This window comes from Vitis riparia, chromosome 6, assembly GCF_004353265.1.
Source record: "Vitis riparia cultivar Riparia Gloire de Montpellier isolate 1030 chromosome 6, EGFV_Vit.rip_1.0, whole genome shotgun sequence".
NCBI classification, from domain to species: Eukaryota; Viridiplantae; Streptophyta; class Magnoliopsida; order Vitales; family Vitaceae; genus Vitis; species Vitis riparia.
This window is the reverse complement of record NC_048436.1, coordinates 19,005,174-19,031,424: the sequence shown is the minus strand read 5'-3', so window position 1 is coordinate 19,031,424 and position 26,251 is coordinate 19,005,174. Positions and strand designations below refer to the sequence as shown.

Below are 26,251 nucleotides of genomic sequence, written 5' to 3'. Positions count from 1 at the left end.
GAGGAATTGCATTCTGCAACCTAGATGGTTTTTGCCTTTTTCATAGTTCAAAGTCGCGGTATCGGTCATTGACTCGGGAAATCATGAGGCACATCGGTCTCGGTATCTCAGATTGGTATTGGGTGATAAGCAAAAAATTCTAATTTAAAAGCTTAAAATAATTTTAAAAAATTATGAAAATTATTAAAAAAATTAAATACAAATAAGTAGAGTAAACAAAAAAATAAATAAATAAACTTCTATTATATTAAAATTATTCAAATTATAATAAAAGCATACTTTTGGGATGATTTGTAATAATATTAAAAATCTCTAAAAATATTTTAATTTAATCACTTGATAATAAATGTTTCTTATTGAAGATGAAAATAATAAAAAGTAATTTTTTTTAAATAAAAAATTGTTTAAATTAAATATTTTGAAAAATTTTAAATATATTTTCAATTATTAAAAAAATAAAATCATGATTCATCTTTAAAAAAATAAATGTAATTTTTCTTATAAAATATATTCATTAATTTTAATTTTTATATAAATATTCATTTCCTATTTATTTGATATAAGTCTAATATTTATTATTCATTTTTTATCATTATAATTTTCATCAAATTATTTAAAACCCAAATCCCCATCAAATACTCATTATCTACTTAAAAAAATAAATTCATATTATTTAAAATCTAAATCCTCATATCTTTAGATACCCATAACCCTCATCCGCGGGTCAAACACCTATTTCTCTCAAGATACCCATTTCTCCTCTAAAGCCACAAGTTTAAAGCAGCTACTTAGCAGACCCACTTTCTCTCTTCTCCCACTTCCATAAACCACCTCATCGTTGTTCTCCGTTGATAGCAACGATGCCAGAGTCTGACGACTCTGCCTCCTTTTTATGTCGCTCAGTTCCATTTTCAACGAGAACTTGGGTGATTCGAACAAGCAGACGTGCTTCTTCAACCTCGCCAACAACTTCAAGATGCAGGGTTCTAACTTCTAACTCTTTGTATTTTTCATTTTCGTGGGTTTTGATTCTCTCATCTTCTCCACAATTTCTACTCTAATATTACATTTTTTTCTATTACCAATTACCTAAATAGCTTATTCTCAACATGATCTTAGAGTTGTCTCAAAGTTCCCGTGGGATTTACTCCGAGATTGTTCATTTATCTTCAATTTAACCGAGTTTGTTCATAAGTTGACAAAATATCCAACTCAGGTATTGGTCCAGTACCGGCCATGGTCGAGGCAGATACGACTTGGCTGAGTTGTATTGGTCTCAACCAAGATTTTGAACCCTGGCTTTTTGGTAAAACCTAACATTTAACAACTTAAAATGACTTAAAATTAAAATGTACTTAAGTTATTAAGTTATTAAGTCATTAACTTGAGTTACCAAATTCATTTTTAGCCTTATATTGTAACTTTAAGTTTACTAAACATACTTAATGTACTCCATTACTTAAATCACTAAGTCTTTAAATTGAGTTATTAAACACCTTTCTACTGGTGGGAGGAACTTGGTGCTTGTTGAGTGTACCTTGTTGGATGGTTCTTTCTTCGCTCTTTCCTCTCCCTTTCTTTCAGCTCCTCAACTGTATTGGTTCAAGCCAATATTTGGATCTTCGGGTGATAAAGTCAATATGAGCACTTGAGAATTGAATTACCCTGAAATAAAGCTTGACTTTTATCGAGAAAATTTATCGATTCAGTGATTGGTTACAAAAACTGGTGCCTACCACCCTGATATGGAATGCTTAGTCAGCCATAGGGCGTTCCTCAATCCTCACATTCAAAAAGTAGGTATGAAGGGAAAGAGAAAAAGATGACACTATACCTAACTCAAGGCGTAAGTAGGTATTTTTACCATTAAAAATGCTCTAAAAAGTCACTGAAGAAAGAAAAGTCATAGGGAAGGCATTATTTTCTGTTGAAGAATGGAAGGGGTGGCATATTTACCAATTTTGTCTGGGCTTCCAATGGTATTATCATAGGCTACATGTGGGCCTGCCCCACATAGACGACAATCTAACATTGAAGAAAGAAAAAGGAAAAAAGTTGATCATCAATGTAAACCTAAAGGACATGTTATGAGTGTAAAATTAAAGGCTATGTTTGGTGTCGCAAAATGCAAAGGTAAAAAAAAATTAAAAGAAATGGTTTTCTTATATTTGATTTTGCCATAAAAAAATTATGAAAGAAAATAAAATATAATTTAAATTTGTCACATATTTATATATTTGTAAATTATTTAATCTTTATATGATGAAGGGAATAAGTAAACGAGTTTGAAGGAACATATCAAAATAATTTTTAAAATTAGAATTTATTTTTTATTTTTTTTAATTTTTAATTTTTGTTTTATTTCTCTCACATTTTCCCACAAGTTTTTCGAGAACCAAACATAGCGAAATGATATGTTTGGTTTGTTGAGGAAAATGATTTTATGTCTAATTATTTTATGAAAAATATTTAAAAATTTAAATATAATTAAAACTAGTTAAACAAAAAAGGAATTTCTTTTTGTCCAAAATTTTATTTTTATCATGCTTTCCATGAAGTTATAAAATGCTAGTGCTAGCTTTTACTTTTAACATTGTAATTGCCATTGTTTTTTCCTCGTTGATACCTTTAATTGGTCGGAGAGGGGTGGCCGACCAAGGTTGATTCGTTGTTGATTTCAGTATATATTATTATTATTATGATCGAGCATTATATTTGACTCCACAAATTTCACTTTTTATATTTAAGAATGATTCCACTTTATGGAGCAAGTGTGACAAGAATTGAATATCTAATGAACTTCTCAATTTAAGCACAAAAACAATTCATAAAATAATAAGGTGATTGGTTGTGCCCCCATCACAATCCCATAGGTCCATTATAAAATAATTTCAAAATTAATCCTTGTTATTTTCCCTTCATATTCCATATAGTAGACAAAAGGAATTAAACTATAGTTAAATATGAACGTTCATGAAAGTAACGAGGTAAGGTAAATGTACGATATTATATACTAAGTGTCTTTTTACCATGATTTTTACTCGAAAGTGTTGTTTTTATTTAAAATGCTTTAGTGAAAATGTTTTCTCTTGAAGTATTTTTAGGAGAATTATTTATTAAAAACATGTTTCACAGTGGTTTTATGAAAATATTTCTAATTTTTCTAATATTTGAATTATAAAAAATTTCAAGTGTTAAAAATGCTTTATAGAATTGTTGTCAAATGAGTTCTAAAAATGTATTTGACAATAATTTTAGAAAGTATTTATAACAATTTCAATATTTGAAATATAAAATTTTTATATTAAGAAATACCAAAAGTACTTTCTAAAATCATTATCAAATGAAATGATTGTTATTTGTTTGAGAGTATTAAGTATTAGATTATTTGTTTTTATAATATTTTATTTATATTAAGTATTAAAAAATAAAAAAACTAATATATTACTTTTTCCATTTAAAAAAAAGTCAAATATTTTTAATTTTTCTATTAAATAAAAAATTTATAATAAGTTATGAAAAAATAAAAAAATAAATAATCTATAAATGGAAAGCAAATTGCTTTGAGCAAAAAGCTAAAAAGGCAAACATCTTGTTTTTTTTTTAATAAAAAGTACAAGCTATTTTTCAATACTAAAAATGATTTTTCATATTTTTAAAAATATTCTTAAATTTTGTAAACACCTGTTTTTTTTATTTAAAAAATATTTTTTAGGCTAAAAAGGCTTATTGATTTCAAACAGACTCTAAGTCACAAAGACTTGGAGCTCAAATTTTATTTTTTCAAATTGGTATTTTTCAAATCAAAAGAGGTTTAATTGGCCAAAAGAAATGAAAAATAAACCTAAATTAGGGGGAAAAAAAAGGTTTATATATGGTATAGGGGAGCTTTATGGGGAAAAAAAAAATCATCAATTATGAATAATAAATAAAAATTCATGAAAAAGGGTAAGCAAACCCTAGCACCCAAGGGCGAAAAATGAGGCTGATATGGTAGCCGTTGGATGGAAAGCTAAAGATCCAACGGCTCAAAGAGAAACCCTAAGCGCACTGGGGAACCCTAGCCACTTTAAAGCAAGAGTGACCTCCCGCAAGCTCAGCCTCTCTCATTTGGCATTCTCTCTCCCTCTGCTTGAAGGCGAGAGAGATTTTCTCTTCTTCTATCTGCTTCTAGGTCAGATCTCTCTGTTCCTTTGTCTCCTTAAGGTTTCTCTATTGTTTTTCTCTATGATAGTAATAATAATATTATCAGTATTGTCTTGTTTGAATTCCTTATCTCTGTTAATATAATCTATATTCTGGATAATCTGGATGTGGGATGATTTGATGAACTAGCTTAGAATTTGCTTCTGTTTTCTTTGTATTTGTGTACTGCTTGATTTGAGTTGAAGTATTGGATTTTTTTTCTGATCCATATGTTTAGATCTGTTTTTTCGTATCGATCACGATGGATTATGTGGATCACCGATCTTGAATTTTTTTTCGTAATTGGATGTGTCTAGGTTTTCTGTTTGGGATATATTAAAATTTTCTATTGTTCTTCTACAACGCGTGATCTTATAGGTCTGCTTGCTCGTTTACTATTTTTCGATTGCGGTTTTTGCTTCGGATTTTGGGTTTTTTAATTCCAGATCTGGAGCGGTTATCATATGTCATCTGTTTGTTCGGTGAGGAATTCGAAAGAAAAAGAAAATTAAAGCTTTAGCTTCACTAGCGGGGGGGTTAAACTAAATTTAGTTGGTCAATTTTATGAATCATGCAAAAAAATTTCAATATTGTTTGTTAGATCGGCATGACTCGTTATTTATACTGTTTTCTTTTTGGAAGTGAATAAAGTAATTTATGGGCCGGATCTTTACTATAGAGTAATGCAGATCCGGTTCTAGTTGTTGATGGAAATATTATGTTATTGGATTTTATTTAATTTGCTTGTTACTGTTTTAGTTTTCTCATATCATCTTGCATTCTTCTAAGTATTTATAATAGTAAAATATGATTATATGTTGTATCTCTTTCCTAGGTATAGGGTTTTGGTAATTTTTAGTTTATTGTACCTTGGCATACCTACTGGATTTCAATAAGTTTAATTTTTGTTGTCATTCTGAATCAATCTGATTTTTATTTTCTGTTTCAAGTATGGAGTTGACAAGGTTTTGCAATTCTAATTGTGTGGCTTAAAATATATTTTTGGCTTTAGATTGCTGTATGATATGGATTCATGAAATTGATCTTTAATTCAATCAGATTTCAGTTTTTCTGCTAAAAATTCATAATGGGTAAGGAGAAGGTTCACATCAACATTGTCGTCATTGGCCATGTCGACTCTGGCAAGTCGACCACCACTGGTCACTTGATCTACAAGCTTGGAGGTATTGACAAGCGTGTTATCGAGAGGTTTGAAAAGGAGGCAGCTGAAATGAACAAGCGGTCCTTCAAGTATGCCTGGGTGTTGGACAAACTGAAGGCTGAGCGTGAACGTGGTATCACCATTGATATTGCCTTGTGGAAGTTTGAGACCACCAGGTACTACTGCACTGTTATTGATGCTCCTGGTCATCGGGACTTCATCAAGAACATGATTACTGGTACCTCACAGGCAGACTGTGCTGTTCTCATTATTGATTCCACCACTGGTGGTTTTGAAGCCGGTATCTCCAAGGATGGACAAACCCGTGAGCATGCACTGCTTGCTTTCACCCTTGGTGTGAAGCAGATGATTTGCTGCTGTAACAAGGTGAGCTTCATGAATAAGCATACCCATGTTTTTGTTTCAATAGTTAACATTGGAAACTAATTTTCTTGTATCACATGGGTTTGTAGATGGATGCCACAACACCAAAGTACTCCAAGGCAAGGTACGATGAAATCGTGAAGGAAGTTTCTTCCTACCTGAAGAAGGTTGGATACAACCCTGATAAGATTCCATTTGTCCCCATCTCTGGCTTTGAGGGCGACAATATGATAGAGAGGTCTACCAACCTTGACTGGTACAAGGGCCCAACTCTTCTTGAGGCCCTGGACATGATCAATGAGCCCAAGAGGCCCACAGACAAGCCACTGCGACTCCCTCTTCAGGATGTGTACAAGATTGGTGGGATTGGAACTGTCCCAGTGGGACGTGTGGAGACTGGTGTCCTGAAGCCCGGTATGGTGGTGACCTTTGGCCCCTCTGGACTGACAACTGAAGTGAAGTCTGTTGAGATGCACCATGAGTCTCTCCCAGAGGCTTTGCCTGGTGACAATGTTGGCTTCAACGTGAAGAACGTTGCTGTGAAGGATCTCAAGCGTGGGTTTGTTGCCTCCAACTCCAAGGATGACCCTGCTAAGGAGGCAGCCAACTTCACCTCCCAGGTCATCATCATGAACCACCCGGGTCAGATCGGAAATGGCTATGCCCCTGTTCTGGACTGCCACACCTCCCACATTGCTGTTAAGTTTGCTGAGATACTGACCAAGATTGACAGGCGATCTGGCAAGGAGCTTGAGAAAGAGCCCAAGTTCTTGAAGAATGGTGATGCAGGGTTTGTTAAGATGATTCCCACCAAGCCCATGGTGGTGGAGACTTTCTCCGAGTATCCCCCACTTGGTCGTTTTGCTGTTCGTGACATGCGTCAGACTGTTGCTGTTGGAGTCATCAAGAGCGTGGAGAAGAAGGATCCATCTGGAGCCAAGGTCACCAAGTCTGCAGCAAAGAAGAAGTGAAATGTGCCTTTGAGGATATTTATCCTAGATAGACTAGTTATGTCTTTAATTGGTGTTATTTGTTTTCGATTTTGTTTTGTTGATTTTGGCAGTTTTGGGTACAGCTCTGGAGATTTTCATTTCAGTTCTCTAATTTCACTTGCAAGGACGCAGACCTGGGTGCTTGATAGAAGGTGGAAGCTATAGCTGCCGTTTATTGTTTTGGTCACTTTACAGTACTCAGATGAGTTGCTTCATTTGGTTGATAAACAATTTCAATTTCTGTTTATTGTCAGGATCTTGGATTTCGGTACATTGCTTTTTAGCATCATTTTGTGTTTGGTATGAATTTATCCTCCGTTTTATCAGTATTTATTTATAACTGCTTTCAGGTAATATTTGGATCAATTTTTGCCTGCCCATTTTGATATTGGAAATGTTGCTTTTGTTTGACTGTCTTGTCTGTCTATATACCATCTAGCGAAATAACCATACAAGTATTCACATGTTTTATGTAGCTTTGTTTCAGACTTGTGGCATATTGGGAAGATGGTTTAATTGAAATTCAGCACTGATTCAATTTCATTTGTAATATTATTGCTGGTATCATTGTAAAATGTGCAGTACATTACATCAGTGTAAAGCTACAGCCATCTCTTGAAGCAAAACTTTGTTAAGACTGATGATTATAGCAGAAATCTGAATATTTCTAGTGTATCATGGAGGGAGGTTTACAATGATATAAGACTGATGATTAAAGCAAAATTTCCTTGTACCAGAAATAGGAAACAATACATGGCTATCGCTATTCAAGCGAAAGAATAGGGGAGATGATATGATAGTGCTATTTTAGAAGTTCATTCACAGAATCTTATGTTTTATCAAAATGGATTCTCGTAATAATATTTTTTTACTAATGGGAAGTAGGTTGCTTATGCAAATTTCAGTCAACCCATCCAATAACATCACACCATAAAGATTCCTGTTTTTCTTTTGGGAGAGTTGTGCTTCAATTGGACCTTGAAATTAACTTTTAAGAGACAAAAATACCTATGAAGATGACACATTATATTTTTTAAACAGTTAGTTGATTGCATGTGACAATGACTTGAAAAAGACCCTAATTTTTTATTTAATTAAATAAAAAAATGTTATTTATAAAATATCTTTTATTTTTTTTGTTGACAAATATTAATTTTTGTTTGAATTAGAAAATATTTATATAAAACAAAATAATCTTTGTTTTAAAAAAAATTCGCAAATTTATTTAGAAAAGTATTACAATTTTTTTTTTTAAATTATCCCCGTTTTATCCTAAAAAGATATTTTAAATTAATTATAAAAACTTAAGAGAAAAAAAGTTCAAATTTATTTAAAAATTGTGATTTCAAATTCTAAAAAAAAAAAGATTTATTTAAAAATAATAATTTATTAAAAAAACTCAATTTATTAGAAAAGGAAATTCGATTTTATTTTTTACGAATATATATTTTTTCCTTTTCAATTTTACTCTAAAAATGTTTTTTTTACTACTTTTATTAAAAAAAAAAACCATTTTTCAATTTTTATTTTGATGAGTTCTATTTTTATTTATTTTTAAGTTTTTGATATGATTTTTAATCTGAATTTTGTGTTTTTGTTTTTTCACATTGAGTAAAGGGCATTTCAAAAAATATTGAAGTTTCGTACCTTTCAGCTTAAATGGATAGATTTTATGGACTTAAGACTATTTTTTCAGCTTAAATGGGTAGATTTTATGAACTTAAGACTATTTTTCTTTTGACCCAATTGGATTAAAAGCACAATTTTCCCTTTTCTTTTTTCTAATCTTAAAGAGTAATATCGGATAAAATGTGACATGTGGATATGCACATCATAAATCTATTTATGTATCTCCACATAAATCTATTTATGATTCGGGGAACATAGATTAGGATTACAAGAGTTCGAATTAAAATTAAAAAAAAGTCGGGAGGGATTTGTCATTGTATGCCCATGCCCTTCGTATTGAAGGAAGGTTAGAAAAACCTCATGTCTCGTATCCATTTGAATTCTCAATGATGCATGCATTCCAGGAGGTAGCCTGGTAGCCTAATTATTAATTGTCTATGAATTGTTTTAATAGGAATAAAGAGCTGTTTGGCTTTATATGATTCATCATCATCCCATTAAAACCAAACATGGATTTCTCTCTTTTTAAGCCTCAGATGCAGTATTTATTGTTTGTGAAGCTTTATTCGACTCAGATAACGATCACCAAAATAAAATTTTACCACAATAATAATCAAATGTCTTTCCACAAACATTAGATCATGAGTTCTAAAGTAATATCTCCATCTCCCAACACCATCTAAAAAATGTAGCCCCTATGAAATTTTCTTTGCATCAAATTTAAATAATGTCTTTCTAAAAACTTAACATCAAACCTCCTCAAACAGGATGCTGCGGGCTGGCCAAGCCCTTGGGTAGAAACAAAATGTCAACAAAGTTGGTAGAGGTGGCCCCTTAACCACATGCTGATCACATTACAGAATGGAAACAGCACATTGCTTAGGATTTCACCACATGATGGCTGAGTTGGAAATGGCCCTCTCTCCATTTCTTGCTTTCACTCAAAGGGTTAACCTCCCCGGTTCCACTATTAGGAAGCTCAAATCTGCAAGTGATCAACAATATTTAAATGTCAAGCCAAATACTAGTGAATTTTTTAAGGATCACTGAAACAAAGAATTGCACCAACTACCCCTTGTTGAAAGTCATTTGCAAAAGAATACGGAGATCAAAATAAGGCTTCTTGGAGTGGTTTCACATTTATTCTCTCCAATAAATTTCAAGCTCCTTCTATAATAATTGTACAAAAGAAACTCTAGCAATGAGAACTGAGATTTACCTTGCAAGTTAACTACAAATCTTTCTCATTTTCGAGCTCTGCTTTCATTGCTGCTTTTTCTGCTTCTTCCAATACAAATGTTTTAAGTGACTCAACATTCCTTGGTCCTGTTAATGTATCCAGTAGGCAACAGAGAGAATGTATCCTTCAGTTGTAAAAATTCTCTAAATTCAGTGACATAGAACTCAAAGAATGCACTAAAGAGCAATAATTTCAGTTACATGCATCTAGTATAAAAAGTTGTTTTAGGGAACTTGCAATGCAGCTTCCAAGCAATGTGTTTGATGGCAGATGATAGCTTTATTTTGTGGCTTCAGAAGAAAATTAAATCATTGAAGAGCAAAGGTGATTATACAGAATTTCAGAAAATCATTTTTTTTTCTTTTAAGAATATTCTTCTACTCATACGAAATATGTAAGACAAGAAACTTGAAAATGGCTATTTGGAAGACTGAAACTCAATCAAGGAACCAAAGTTACAGAACCAGATGCCTACAAACTAGATGCTCACCCATTAAATGAAGATGAACAGATGACCATCATAGTGACACTATAAGCAATGTTGTCAAAGTAAGCATCAATCTTTCTAGCGTGACAATAGCATCAACACCGAAATTATCAGGTTACTATTGTCAACAGATGATTGTCATCATTGTCAGAATTGCCAATGCTCCCCAACAAGACCATCAATCATCATTTATCAGCAGAATTATATTATAGCCATCATTACTGTCCATCATAATGAATGCTTTGAATAACATCTATGCTCTATATTCAATATAATGTTATAAAAGTAAGGACAGAGAATGATAACTGATTTTGTCAATCCACTCCAGATGGTGGCAATCGGTAGATTTATATTATCGCCATCATTACCGTCCATCACCATGAATGCTTTGAATAACATCTATGGTCTATATTCAATCTAATGTTATAAAATTAACAGAGAATGATCAAATCATGGAACTGATTTTGTCAATCCATTCCAGATGGTGGTTTGGTGCACACTGATTCTCAGAGGTCACTAAAAAATGGAGAAGGCTATAACCTGGTCCTGTTCCTGTTTCCAAGGCTTTGGAAGCAGACTCAACCTTCAGCTATTTTCCATAAGGTGGTTGAATACAGAATTGAACCCTTGTATTCAGGCTTGACAGCTCAAGAAGAGAAGCCTCTTTTCAGCTGGTAGGTACTTACATTGGAGTGCATCTGGCATTTCACCAGAATCACCACTGGTGATATCCTCACCCTAGGTGCAACAGTCTCTCACTCACAGCTGCTAATGCCATTAGGCTACTAGTCTCCTAGAAGATCATTTAAGGTGTTGGTTTCCTAAATTTTAAATCCCACAATCAGTGTTAAGACCTCATTATGCTACATGACAAATGGCACATAATTTCCTATGTGCATGGGCATTGTAAAATGCATGAAATCCCAGTCTTATCCACTGTGCAATGTTATATCATTATGAAATAAGTGTGGAACAAGGTTATGATCCACATCAACAAGAATGTCAAAAAAGGAAATAGCAAATGGAAACTGGGGCACCTATTTGTATCTAAAATGATGAATCCCTTCCCTCTGGATCATAGCAATGGTGAAAAGATGTAAGTAGGTACAAAAAAAGAGATGATAGAACACGAAGAGGAAGAGAACACTAAACATAACTAGAATGAATAACAGAATTCAAAACCTCATGTTTTATTAAAGACATGGAATAGGAACTGTTTTGCAGGTGCCACAAAGTCCTAAATGCTTAGGTCATATTCAAGTGAGGCCTCCTTTGGGATACCTTTATGGTGTTTTACTTTAGCTAGAACCCTAGAAGTTGAAGTTGAAGTCAAAGCTACAATTTTTGAAGGACAATATTAGTATTAAAAAAACATGAAATAACTTTTTGCATAAACCAAAATAGTGCTTCTACAATAAGTAACATGGTTTTGACTTTCATATTAAACTCTTTTTTAAACCGTATGATCTTCAAATAAAAATAGTTAAACAAGTAACAAAGCTCTTATTAAGCTTAAAAGAGAGCTTTTGGCTACTCAAAAGCTGATCCTAACAGGAGCTGAGACATAAACTTCACCCATGCATGATATTGGTAAAGGCATCCATCATGAAGCTTGTGTTGAGGCCCGACATTCATATAAATATCAATAACCCCTTCAAACTCAGCATAAGACTAGTAATGACTCAAAAAGGCACTCCATAGATACTGAGATGGAAAATTTTGTTCCCAAATCATTCATCCAATTACTGTAATACTGTTGATCCAAAGATAGAATAAAAAATAATTAACAGATATAACATATCTTAGGTGGATGGGTTGGAGAAGGTCAGAACTTTGGATTTGGAAAACAAGGATAATACTAGTCCGCATAGAAAACCACATATCTCACAAATGTCCCACAAAAATGCTATGCAGCTGCATTCAGCCAATCACAAGGATACCATTGAGCTATGGACAACAAAAATTTATCAATGAATATGACATGTCTTGGATGGATGCCTGAGAGAGGATGTGTTTTTGGTTCTGGCATCAAGGACAACAATAGTCTGACTAGCAAACCATATTTCTGAAACATGTTCCTTATTTTTTTTGATAGGTAAAAAAGAATATATTGAACAAGAAGAAAGGACACCCAAAGGGTGACCTGAAGCATACAGTAAGTATCCAGTTATCACCAAAAAGAAGAATTTACAAAAAAGAGGGGTAATAAAAAACACCACCCATTCTCATCTAGAGCCCAACTAATCAAAAAAGATGATTAAAGGAAGAGACCATTCATCTATACACAACTTAGTCCAAGCCCAAAGAGTACGAACAAAGGAGTTTTCAGCCTTTGAACCGACAGCTCCTCATTATCAAAGGCAAGTTTATTCCTTTCCTTCCAAATTGTCCAAAAAATAAAAATAGGGGCTGCCTTCCAAGCCTTTTTGTGTTTCTTGCCCACCAAGGAATCATGCCACCTGAGAAAAGTCTCTCTTAACTGTCAAGGATAGTACCCAGGACACCCCAAAGAGAGCAAAATTTCTGAAACATGTTCCTGGACAACTATGCATGTGCATTGCCTACTTCTAAGGTGTCAGAGACAGAGTTGCCATATTTTATGCACACCTCCCTAATCTTATTGTAGTGAGCTGCCTTCCACATTAAGTTAAGAGCTCTCTTGGATTAAGCACTTCAATTGTCACCAACCCTTGGTTGGTTCTGACCTTTTCTGGTGCTGTGGGGTATGCACACTAGTTTTGTAGGAAAAATTAACTGACATGTGGCAGTAGAAAAAAAAAGGAAGAAGAAGAGGCATCACATACCTGCTATTAAGACAAGGGTGGACTGTGTAACTAAGCATATACAAGTTTTTTCTTACTATAGGATTAGGAAGACCTTTTACTCATAAAAAAAGTTTAAGAAGTTCTTTTGGAAGTACAAGTCTATGTAGCACTGTTTGATTTCATTTTCAATCTGACGACTCTTTGTTTTCCATGTGTCACACATATTACTTGGTTGATTCTATTTACAGAGAACCATGCTAATGGCTAAAGCTTTTGATTATCTGAAAGTAATGATTAAGTTTAGTTGTTTGCATAATAAAACAACTGTAAAAATTAATTACAGATTATATGAAATAAGAAATACTAACCAATCATCTAGCAAATGACGAAATTTAGAAGTTACCTTGATACTTTGCAACTTCTTCTCCATCATAAAAGACCTTAAATGTTGGATAAGAATGAATATCCACCTTGGAACAAACTGATTTACTAACACCACAGTCAACTTGTCCAATCTCTATCTCATCTTCCCCTTCCATTATCTTCCCCAGGTCTTCCCACAGAGAACCCAAATTCTTACTGAAACCCAATGTAGTCATAATTAATAAGCAAATAGTATGAAATAACAGTATTAGGAGCAACTAGCCTATTATCAAATCCAAAACAGATGGTCATAATTACCAATGCTTACACCAAGGAACGCAGAATTGCACAAACCATGCAGTGTCCTTCTCCTTCACCTAAATGAAATACACAGATACACAAACAATAAGTGATGTATCTAAAAATAGCCTTTGAAGCTAAGAAGGTGAAAGGAACAGAAGAAAAGAAAATTGATGGTTTCGTATTCATGTTATTTTCTTTTCAAACGAAGTTGAACCTTGGCCAATTCAAATATTAACCTTAGAAGAGTTTTTTCTTTCTTTCTTTTTTTTTTTTCCTAGGGTCCTAAAAGCATGAAAATCTAAAATTCAATTGATTAGATCTTTTTCCCAATTTGTACTGAGAATCTGAGCACAGTACAAAATATTCTCAATACAGGCGCCCTCATCACTCTGGGATTCCAATTTCAACCATCTTTATTATCCGTGATTTCAATCCCGGAAGGGCAGGCATCGTACTGGGGAAGTACTACACAGAAAAAATTCCTAAGATTTTGTCATAAAGAACGATTCCCACCATAAAAACTTCACACTAATGGATGAAATCTCCAACAACCCTCCCATTAAAACCACTTTGATCGATCCCAATTAACTTTCAAACACAGCCATTGATTCAATCATCCAAACAAAAATTCTTACAACCCTGACACTAAACCTTACCCCAAAAATAGTTGCTATTAGCTAGCCCAAAGTTGCCCAAATCTTGAACAGATCATAGCAGCAATACGTGAACGAAAAGGGCAAACCAAAACATTTTCAGAGATTATAAAATTTTTAGGGCTCAACTTAGCCGTAAAATATCCCACACACTAAATCCAGAGCACGATTCAAATGCATATGCAAATAAAAACCCTAACCCTAGTTCCTTGGATCTGATCTTACAATCAAAACAAAATGAATCAAAATAGAGAAGAAAAATAACCTACCTTATCCGAGAAGGTATCGGCTGTTAGGGTTATGACCTCTGCTTTAGTAGTTTTTAGGCTCGAGAAAATAGTTATTAATACGAGCAAAAGAAGAAGACAATGAGATTGATTTTTCATATTCGCCATCTGCTGCTCTCAATCTCAGTCTCAGATTTGCTCCTTTTTCCCCCGGAAAATATGCTACAAATACCACAATTATTTTCTGTCCAAACAAACGAAGGACACGAGGGTGTTGATGTCAGTTTCTGCGGTTGCTCTGGGTCAGAATATAATTAAAGAAAGAATCAGCTCTTAAAGAAAAATATCTTAAAATCAGTTTCGCCTATTTTTTGAATTGGGTTTGGGTTAAATTTGTATGTGCTCCGTTATAAGTTATAAATAGGTAGTTTGTGGATCAATCTACGTAACACGATCCAATTTGACTCATTTTATAATCTTATTAATTAAAATAATAATAATTTTAACCCATTTAACACATTTTTTACTCATTTAAAATTCATTTTTAAATAAATAATTTAATTGAATGATAAATATGTTTGATTCATGCTTATATAAAATCTAATTTATCCTAATTATTAAATAAAAGAACTTGATTATTAAATTTATTAAATAAATTATAATCAATTTTAAATTATTAAATAAAATAATCTAATTTTTAAATTGGTTAAATACACAACTTTTAATCAAACCATACACAAGTAGAAAATAAGGAAAAATATAAAATTTTTAACATGGTTTGATGATTAATGTGATATTTACGTCTATGAAATGAATCAATACTTAACAATCCATCGATCAAAACGAATGAGAAGAGTTATAATGGTAAAGTTCTTGCAAAAAATACTTTTAATTGTAGCTACATTATCTTAAAAAATAAAACCCTAAACATAAAATAGTTAGATATATAATAAGACAAACTCATTAATTATCACATAAAAAAAATGTCTAGGAGGCGTTAACCCTTCAAACCCTGTAAGCTAACCCGAAAGCTCAATCTCGGCATCCCAAGTGAAGCGTAATAAAACTGATTTAAGTTTCACAATTTAATAATAATATGTTACCTATTTAATAATTAGGTAATATTTAGACTTATGTTTTTTACACGATTATTATTCATGTCGAGTTTAGATTGATATATAAAGTATAATACTTTTGACATGATGAAAAATCACCCACCAACACCAATTGGGGAAAATATTGAAGGATAAAAGTTGAGAAATGTGACATTATGAAAGTTTATATGTCACAAAATGGTAGTGGTTTTGATGGTATTCCACTTATTTATAGGAACCGGCAACTGTAATAAATACAAGGAGGAGATGCTTTTCAAGGGTTTTTATTTCTTCATTTTTTTTTTAATTTGAATATTCAAGAAGTGCGTCCTTTTTTGTTTTTTTTTTCTTTAATAAATATTCTATGAATTGTTTGATCTTGATTAATTACTTTAATAGTAGAAGAGAATACCCATATGGAAGAAAAGTAGAAGAAAAAAGGGAAATAGGAAAAATAAAAAATGAAATTTATGTGTATATATCTTTATTCTCATGGAAATATTTATACATTTTTAAGCACAATTATTTTTATTTTTTATATAGTTACATCATAAAATATTATATATTATTGAAAATCTTAAACAATAGTCCTTAAAAAAAAAAGGGGGGGTGTAAAGAGGGGAAAAAAAGTGGTTGTATTTACATGGCTACCTTACCAAAAAAACAATTTAAATCAATTAAAATCCGTAGCATCAAATTATCACTATAGTTATTCATTTTTCTAATTTTCTTTTATTTTTGTTGTGTGTAAGTGTAGGATAACTCTGCACCAGTGTCATGAGGATGTTCTATAAGGTTCATAACTACTTTTCTTATTACAAGACGTCTACCTAACCAACATTTAGATTCAATTTTATCCAAACTATTTTGGTTCACCCCAACATTCTCCACCTATTTGACTATTGCTGAGCAATTTTTGGATATCAAACCGACCTTCCCCTTCTTTGTAATAGTATTAATTCAGTTTTCAATAACCATAAAGGTTGATTTGGTTTGCAAATTTTAAAACCGACTTTCTTTATTTAAATAAATTTGATCATATCATTCAATTTCCAATAATCATAAAGGTAAATCGATCTAAATCAATCAAAATTTATCATATCATTCAGATCAATAATAAAAAACTTATCATATCATTCAAATCAATAATAAAAAAGGTGAATTTTGATTTAAAAACCAACTTTGTTGGTTCGATTATTAGTTTCTTTGTATCCCCATGATAAAACCTAAATCAAATCAACATTTTAAGACTTATATATAATTGTTCAATATTTGATGAGTTATAAATTGGATGATAAATTTTTTTAATCAAATAACCAATGGCAAAACCACTACCAAACATTACAAAAATTATTCCCAAAGTATGCTGCAAATGAATATAATATCTATAATGTTACTATTTCATACTTAATGATATTGTTAAATTATGATTTTGACTTTGAATTGAAATTTACTTGGAATCAAATTTAAAATGTAGAAATTTTAAAAGAAAAAGTGGGATTTGATTTACTAATATAAAAATATATGAAAAAAAGAATCACAAATTTTTTAAATTAGTATTATCTTCATTTATTTAAAAATAATTTGAAATACATGCACTTTTTAATAAGTCATTCAATTATTTTCAAAAATGTCAATTTTACTTGTCATATCATTCAAATCAATTAACATCTAAACTTCTTTGTGTAGATGTTTTCATTCTTTTTAGATATTTTATTATTATTATTATTATTATTATTTAGGATTTATAATATAAGAATTTGAAAAAAATAGAGTTTATTTTAGTATTAATAAGTTAAAAATCAATTCATATTTTTTATAATAAATAAATTTGTATTTATTATATAATATTAATAATTATTTAATATAATAAAGAATAAAATTTATTGTAAGAGTTTTTAAGATATGAAATGTTTTAGTATGGTTGTAATTTGATATATAGTATAAAACTAAATAAATAAATAAATATTTTATATTAAATAAATTAATCATAATTAAAATAATGATATATTATTAAATTCATTATTTATTTTTAAATTGATAATTATGATTAAATAGGATTTAATAATTTATTAAATAAGATTTATTTGATAATATTACTTAAACTTTTTAGCAAACTAAAATAATAATCTTATCTGTTTGTTTTTATAGAAAAAAATCTTAAATAATAAAATAATAATAATAATAATAATAATAATAATAATAATAATAATAATGAAGAAATCTAGTTGTCAAGTAAAAAGAATATTTTTGAAAATAATTGGATGAATTATTAAAAAAACATGTATATATTTTTAATTATTTTTAAATAAATGAAGATAATATTAATTTTAAAATTTTGGATTTTTTTATATATATTTAAATCCCACTTTTTTTCATTTTTAAATAAATTAATTAATTATTGAAGGCCGAGGAAAAGGTTCCACAGAGATAAAGAAAAACACTCTACCACTCTGAAACCGCTAGACTGAACATAAAAAAGAAGAGCTCCATAGTTTTTCTAAAACCCCATCATCACATCATTCCCAAATCCCTTTATCAACTTTAGTACCCTCTCAGTCTCAGTCCCAGTCTCCTTCTTCCTCTCATCTGGTGGAGAAACATCCGGTGAAGGTAAGATGACGGCTTCCCGCTGAGAATTGACCATGTGATCGTACTTGTCCTTGCTCACACCGAAGGCCATGGCAAACTCTGAGCCTCTCATGCTCTTGAGCAGCGAGTTGGCTCCTGCCAGGAACTGTGGCCTGTTTCTGCGCGCTGATGTCGTGAATCCGAAGAACTCAAAAGGGCCTGTTCTTGATGCTATTTGACAGAATGGGAAGTATCTGGGCACCCAGAAGACGTCGCCTTCACGCACTTTGGCGTCCATCGCTGATGTCCCGTTCGGGAATACGACCTTTACCGTGCCTGATCCTTTCAACACGATCCCGATTTCTGTCGCTGTTGGATTCAGATGTGGAGCCATCATTGATCCCTTCAAAAAGTTATAACAAGATGAGCCAGATTTAGTAAAGGAGCAATGTCAGATGACTACAAATTCAATCTGAAAGAGGAAGAAACCGATGATCACCGCAGTGAGGTTGACGCTGTAAATGCCGACGCCGGAGTCGGCGAGAGCCGAATAATCGGACTCATCAAGAGCAATGCTCCATCCATAGCTGTTCTTGAAATCGGGTTTTCTGTCATAGAGGTTGTAGGGCTCGGTTGGTTCCACAGGCTGCTTCTTGTTTTCGTTCCCAATTACAGAGTTCAGGAGCTTCCTCCATGACCACCATGTCCCATGTTTCTGTTCAGTTTCGACGTCAAATCCCATAATTCTCTTCAGGTGTTTGACTTTATCTTGGGTTTTCATTTCTAGGAATTTGGCCCATGTGCTTGGTTGCTGAGAATCTTTTATGTATATGATAGGGCCCCCTTCTTGTCTGGTCATGATCTCCTCCAGTTCCGACATCGAGATCTGTGAATGAAATTACATCAGCAACCCGTAAAGGAAGAGAAATGGCTTTGTTAACGAAGCAGTTTTCTCACATTAAATGCAGTTGACAGCGTCTCGGGAGCAAACCCAGTGAGAATCGATGTGGGATGTGTCCCTCCCCCGAGGAAGAAAGACTGCACAGAAACAGGTTGAAGAATATCAGAGATTCAGAATTCAGAAATCTTAGGATATAAAACCTGCTAAAAAATTTTGGGATTTTCTTAAAATTTTCTAGCAATCCAAACAAAATCATGAAATTAACTTTCACTAACTAAGCAGATTGCAGAAAAGAATGATTCTATGATCAGGATTTTAGACCAAGAAAAGAATATACCTGGAAGGTATCCATCTTCAAGCTCTCAGACATGTCAATGCTGCAAATGATATGAAGTCTCTGCCCCTCGCCTGTGTTAACCAAGTAGAAGGCAGAACCGGCAGGAATTGTATACAAATCCCCTATCTTCAACTGCTTCTCCACCAGTTCATCGTTGTAGATTGATCCAACCTTTGCTTCCCCTGCAACCACCAATCATGTATGATCGTCAAAATAAGCCAAAGATCCAATACATGGATAGAGAGAGGGGGTGGGAGAGAGATGTACAATACCTCTGCGAATGAAGAGGATCAAACTGGAATCAAGGTACTGGGGGACGAAAAGAGACTTAGGCTCCATAGTAATGAAGCCAATTTGCATCGGCTTCTCTACAATTGATCTGCCTGCGGCACTCCTCACCACCCTCATCTCTCCAGCATCAGTCTTCACCATCTGCTTAGAGTCATGCATCAAGAACAACTCATGTTCTCCCCCCTCACTCTCCTGCCTCTCTTCTCCTCCTCCTTCAAGATGCCCCAACACCCCGCCCACTGCACACCACATGATCACAAGCACCACCCACCATAGTAGTACTGTTGCTCCTTTCCCCATGGCGTCTGTAGCCTCTCCTCTCTCTCTCTCTCTCTTGCAATTACTGTAACTGTCGCCTGATCTTAGTGGAGTTAGTGAGGAGAGCGGAGAGAAGAAGCAATTTATGAAGAGAAAAGGGAGAGAAACGAGAGCAACAGGTGTCAGCCATGCAGTGTCCGATGGTTTGCTGGCGGGTTCTGCAGCAGCCAACATTGAGATCCATTCAGCAATATCAGATCTCTTTGAGACCAAGTCTGCTGATCCAAGTAAAATTTAGAACAAATGTATATAATATATATATAGAATCCATGTCTTAGAATAAGGGTAAAAAATTAGGAGGGGTAAGTAGAAAAATATGGTATAAATAAATAGAATTCTAATAAATAGGATTTTTTTTTAAATTATTGTCTAATATATTATAAAATAAAAATCTATTTAGCAATCTAAAATTTTTTAACATATTTTTAAATATATTTTTAAATATATTTTATAAATAATTTTTATATTTAATGTTTTATTTTTAATTATTCTACCTATATTATATATTATTTTTTAAAAATAATCATCATAAAACAAGTGAAAATAATTAAAAGATATTTTCAAAAAATATTATATTTTTATTCTTAAAATTAGAAAACAGTTTTTTTTTTTATTGTCACACATATTTTTCTTGTTTTTTTTCTCTCTAAAAAATAAAAATTTATTAAAAAAATAGTTGTTAAATAAGTCCTAAAATTAGGAGACTCTAATTATACATGTCACACTACTTCATTGATAGTACATTTTTCAGAAAAACACTATATGGTAAAAATAATAAATAATAAATAATAAAATATAATGAAATTATTGTAAAATTATAAATTAAAAACCTTTATTTCAATTCAATATAAAAATATTTTAAAGGAATTATAATAACAATTTTGTTTCTTAGAAATTTAATTTAAAAAAAAAAAGAGTTTTTTTATTTGTTTCTAAACATTATTTCAAAAAAATGGTTTTATATTAATTTTAAAAAATAAAGGTAGTTGACAAGTTATTTTTAAAAGAAAAAATAAAAATCATTTAAATAAATAAATTTTAGTTGTTTTTTTTTTTTAAAAAACTTTGTGTATTCAATTTATATTAATATCAATTAAATTCAATCAAAGTTTTATTGTAAACTTAAAATAGTTTTGCAATTGAAAATAAATAATTTTTGGTAAAATATGGATACCAATATTACAATAAAATCATAAATGATATTTTTTTTATTAGACTATAATGATACTATTATAGTAAACATCATAAAATATGGATATTAATTAATTTTTTTGTTAAAGATAAATTGTAATATTTTAAAAATAATAATGACTAATATATTTTATTTAAAATGAATTTATAAATTGATTTTTTTAAAATGTAAATAAGTCAAGATTTTTTATTATAAGTACACGTTTATTTACTTGATCATGAAGAAAACAATTTGAATCAATTTTGATTTAGCTTGATATTTATTGGGACAATTTTTTTTTAATTCTAAAATTATTTTTAAAAATTAGTTGACTAATTAAAAAAATTTGAGATATTAAGAGCGTATTTGATAGTAATTTTAAGAAGTTGTAGACCCTCGTTTTGGTCTATAAGTTTTTGGGATATTTTGAGAGGATATTTTCACCACTTTGAGGAGCTTTTGGCAACTGGTATGAGAGAGTGGCATGAGAGGAGTGATCTTTTAGGTAAGAAATCAGAGGTTGACACGTTGCATGGAGATTCTTTGGCTTGAGGGGCAAGCCAACAGAGGAGAGAGAAGAGGCTGCTACAGAGAGATGAGATATTTTCTGGATTTTTTTCTGTTGTTTGAGGAAGGGAAGAACCAGAGTGAGAGGTACGGGGTTTACAGAAAAATATGGGGGTAACGTGAGGAAAAAGGGAGCTAAGGGGAAGAAGAAGGTATCAGTGGGGGTAGTTCACGAATTTTCTAGAGAATTTTTGGAGCAAAAACAGTGAGAAACCCATCACAAATTTGCTGGGGAGAAGCATTTTCCAGGTACATTTATTGCGTATTTCCCATCCACTTCAACTGGTATGTTTTTCTTCTCATTTTTCTGCTGATAATGGGATGATGTTTGTTGGTTGGGAGTAGCATGTTCACATCTCTCCTCTTAATGGTTTTTGCTGCAAATTCGTTTGTCCTTGTCTCATTTTCCCCATGAGATAACTGTAACCTTGTTCTGTTTTTTTTTTATATAGTCATTTGATACCACCCACTCTCGTCTAAGCCTGTTGATTCAAATATGAAGCATGGTTTGTACGAGTTCTTTATTTTGTTCCTACCCTTTGCTCTCTATTTGTTGTTTTCTATATTCTTGGTGTTCGTCCATGATGTTAATGGGCTGTGTTTATTTAATTAAAAAATCAATGAGATTGGAGATCGAGTGGCAGCCATGAAGGATTGATCTGGTGACATGTTTGTTGTTGAATTAAAAATTCAAAGTGGTCATCATAGAAGTTAAATGGAATGTAGTTTTTGATGTTAATATGGAATCTTGAAATCAATGCAATCGGTCATGAGTATGTGAAATATTAGTGCTTATTTATGTGAATAAAAAATTTAATGTAAAATGGGATTGGTAATGTTAGTGGTTGTTTGTGTTAATAAAAAGTCAATGTGAATATGTTATGAGAGAGAACAACACTTGCCATCATCAACCTCACAGTACAATGCCGTATGCACCCCCGGGGACCCACTTATGTATGGTTTGCATTGGCCTCATTAGGCTACGTGTCATCTTCATTTTCTTCCTCTTTGATTTTAAAAATGATTTTTTTTTTCCGAATCCCATTTTTCAAATAATTCTTTAGATTTTAGTTTTTTTGAAATAATTTCAAATCTCCCATTTTTCATCTTTAGCATTTTTCTTAGGTTTCGAAAATCCATTTTTCAATAAAATTTGCCGTCATTTTCTTCCCGGCGAGCCTCATTTTCACATCTTCCATGTTTTTTTTTTTATAAAAAAAATGTTTTAAAATAAGCAAGAATCCAATTTCGTAATTCCAAGTGATGGAGTTATTGAAATTGATTCATGCAAAATAAAATGGGTTTTGATGGGGGCCCCACATCAGAGGAGTAAAGATAAACTTGAGTGAAGTGCAAGATTTTTCATTGGTGACTTATTACTCTATTTAGAGACACATGCGTGCTATATTTTATGTTTATTAATTGTGCACTAACCTCACTTCTTGATAGTGCATTGAGGATCGTTGCCCAAATATGTATTTACTCACATCCTGGTCATTCTCTGTGCATGTTCTGACTCTCATACATGTATGATCGTTCTGGGTATTCATTGATTTACTCATCAATTGCCATGATTGTTTCATTTTATTAGTAGAAACTCGACTTTAGGGACTTAGAGGGGTGCTACAGTCTTTACCGTACCTTCCCGATAAGTAACCTAACCCTCAAGCCAAATCCGGTTTTTCACAGACCACATTTTTTAGAATAAGGAGTCACACTTAGGGTTTTATTTCTTATTTTGTTTATCCTTTAAAAATAAAACAAAAATAAGTGGCGACTCCAAGTTATTTTCTAATAAATAAAATCATTTTAAAATAAAAATCGAGCTCACCATCGAGTGGAAAACGCATGAGCCGAAATGCAGAGTCCACAAAAGTGTTTTTAATTTTTTTGATACTTGAAAAATAAAAATTTTCAAGTATTAAAAATACTAAAAACATTCCCTAAAATGTAAGTCTAAGTTTCAATGCCCTACCAATAAATTTTTACTAAACTTCTTTAATTGAGTAGTTTGGATTGGTTCATATATTTAGAATGTGGATTCTTGGGTTTGTACAACTCCTTTTGGTGCCTTACCACGATCCTCTTTTGAGAGGAGGATTTCACTTCGTAAACCTTTTTTCTTTTTCCTTTTAAAATGTAGTCTTATGAAAATTACATTGAAATCATTTTTTGAAAAAATGATTTCCTTCTTATGAGATCGTTTTTTCAAAATTTTCATAAAGCCGTTTTTAATTATTTTAAAATAAATTTAATAAATTTATAAATTGTGATCATACTAAAAATCTCATTTTAAAAAAATGATTTTGTGGTAAAAGATTTTATTTTATAAAATATATTCTCTAAAAATATTTTATTTTATAAAAGAAATTCTAAAAAACAGTATATTTTGTGGTAGCCTAATTAACTTTTTTGTTTTTTTTTATTCCAAAAATTAGAAAACTATTTTAGTAAACAATCACTATATAGGGTTTTGGTGTTTTCGCAAAACATTTTTTATTGTTTTCAAAATAATTATATAAATATAGAGAATGATTAAAATAAAAGATTAAATAAAAATTGTTTTCAAAACATATCTAAGAATATAGAAAATGTCGATATTTTGAAAGCCAAATCAAACCGGCCATTCCAACTATTGATGGACAACTTCTTCGATCAAATTTGGTGGAATGAACTATTCGAGGATTGGATCATTGTTAAACCACTTGAATCGCGTTAAACCATATAGACCGTTTGATTTCATATGAATCGATCAACCTTTGTTTGACCAAAATCTTATTGAGCTTTCCAATCAACTCGCTCAAGCTTCTTCCTTCTAATGTTCGCCCGATTTCATATGAACCAATCAACCCTTATTTGACGAAAGCTTTATTGGGCTTTCCAATCAACTAGCCCAAGCTCCTTTCCTAAGGCTGGTTCAATTTCATATGAAAAGGTGAACACTTGTTTGACTGAAATCTTATTGGGCCATCTAATCAATTGGCCTAAGCTCATTCCCTCCAAGGCACACTATGATATATGCTTTGTAAAAGATGTTCTTTAAAAATATTTTATTTTATAAAGAATATTCTCAAAAAACATTATGTTTTGTGGTAGCTAAATTTACTTTTTTGTTTTCTTTCATTCCAAAAAAATAGAAGACTAATTTTAAAACAATCACTATTACCATGTTTTCACAAAACATTTTTAATTGCTTTCAAAATAAATATATAAATATATAGAATCATTAAAATAAGATATTAAATAAAAGTTGTTTTCAAAACATGCCTAATAACATAAATAATATCAATGTTTTGAAAATTGGATTGGGCCAACCAGTCCTACCATTGACTGATGGCTTCTCCGATCCAATCTAGTGAAATGAATTATTCAAGGATTGGATCACCGTCAAACCAATTGTCCAATTTCATATGAATCGATCAACTCTTATTTGACCAAAACCTTATTGAACTTTCTAATCAATTGACCTAAGCTCCTCTCCAAGCTTCGTTTGGTTTCATTTGAACTGTTCAACCTTTGTTTCACCGAAACCTTATTGGGCTTTCCAATCAATTAGTTGAACCTCCTTCTCTCCAAAGCCCAAAATCACATTTGCTTTATAATTTTCCGTTGTGGGATAAATTTTTGCTACGATAAAAGAGAACTTTGAATGGTATAGGGTTACCATCACATCTACTTTGTAATTTTCCCTTATGGGATATATGAACTTTGAACGGCATAAATTCACTTGGGACCCGTGGCCTAATAAAATAAATCGAAGATGATGTGAGCTACTTAGCCATTTCGTTATATGATTTGGTAAATATTTCTATATATTTCTTTTAATCATATAAAACATTTAACCGAATATAAATATTCACATCTATGTTTATTTTTATAATAATCATTAATGATAAATATGAAAATAATATAAATTAATTATATATAATAATTTTTAAAATTTTAAAATAACAAAATACATACATATATAATTAAATTAAATAGTATAATTTTCCTTTTCCCTTAAATATATCTTCATATTTAAATATTATATATATATATATATATATATATATATTTAATTTCTTATAATTATTTTTAATTTTAATACAAAAAAACGATGATAGACAATAATAAAAAAACATAATAAGAATATTTGGGGAGTAGTAAATAAAGTAGGTAGGTTCATTTGGGAAGAGCAAGTCCCACACCCCCCCAACAACGAGATCAGTGGTGGGTTATAAGATTAGACTATCCAAAAAATCTCATATAACTTCACCGTATATGTTGCATTGCAAGTTTTTCAAGGTACCAAATAAAATTCAGGTCATCAAACTCTAATACAATAAGAAACCAATGAAATTGAACAAATAACTCTTCTGATGGAATATTCAAAATATATTTCAAGTTTTCAAAACAATGTGAGATTTACAAAACATTGAATAACTGATTTCAAAATTGTTTTTCAAAATTGTGAATACTTCCACAAGTGTGCTAAGTCTGAGAAATGAAAATCTATAAAAAGTGGTAAAAAGGTGTTCGAAATTTCTAAATTTAAAATCCAAATAATTCACAAAAACATTTCCCAAATGGAGGATAACAACCCAGTCCTTTTCTGCTTCCAGAAGATGA

At 31.5% G+C, this 26,251-nt stretch overlaps 3 protein-coding genes across 4 annotated transcripts; 1 reads left to right on the top strand and 2 right to left on the bottom strand.

The window, feature by feature from the left end:
- The first annotated feature begins 4,068 nt into the window (after positions 1-4,068).
- Positions 4,069-7,077, top strand: LOC117915980 (elongation factor 1-alpha). Of its 2 annotated transcripts, none has more exons than XM_034831761.1 (3): positions 4,069-4,174; positions 5,245-5,734; positions 5,821-7,077. In XM_034831761.1, the coding sequence occupies exons 2-3, from the start codon at positions 5,273-5,275 to the stop codon at positions 6,700-6,702; spliced, it is 1,344 nt and encodes a 447-aa protein (XP_034687652.1). In that variant the 5' UTR covers positions 4,069-4,174; positions 5,245-5,272; the 3' UTR covers positions 6,703-7,077. The 2 variants fall into 2 exon arrangements, with proteins under 2 accessions (XP_034687652.1, XP_034687653.1); XM_034831762.1 differs by having other exon boundaries at positions 4,094-4,174; positions 5,252-5,734.
- A 1,851-nt stretch (positions 7,078-8,928) lies between these two features.
- On the bottom strand, positions 8,929-14,669 carry LOC117915553 (protein disulfide isomerase-like 5-1). Its single transcript, XM_034831134.1, has 5 exons — positions 14,433-14,669; positions 13,526-13,584; positions 13,248-13,423; positions 9,572-9,678; positions 8,929-9,337 (listed from the first exon to the last, which is right to left on the bottom strand). The coding sequence occupies exons 1-4, from the start codon at positions 14,556-14,558 to the stop codon at positions 9,584-9,586; spliced, it is 456 nt and encodes a 151-aa protein (XP_034687025.1). The 5' UTR covers positions 14,559-14,669; the 3' UTR covers positions 8,929-9,337; positions 9,572-9,583.
- Positions 14,670-17,915: 3,246 nt separating this feature from the next.
- Positions 17,916-19,994, bottom strand: LOC117916724 (vicilin-like seed storage protein At2g28490). Its single transcript, XM_034832873.1, has 5 exons — positions 19,566-19,994; positions 19,294-19,475; positions 19,013-19,093; positions 18,555-18,941; positions 17,916-18,458 (listed from the first exon to the last, which is right to left on the bottom strand). The coding sequence occupies exons 1-5, from the start codon at positions 19,882-19,884 to the stop codon at positions 17,985-17,987; spliced, it is 1,443 nt and encodes a 480-aa protein (XP_034688764.1). The 5' UTR covers positions 19,885-19,994; the 3' UTR covers positions 17,916-17,984.
- Positions 19,995-26,251: the final 6,257 nt, after the last annotated feature.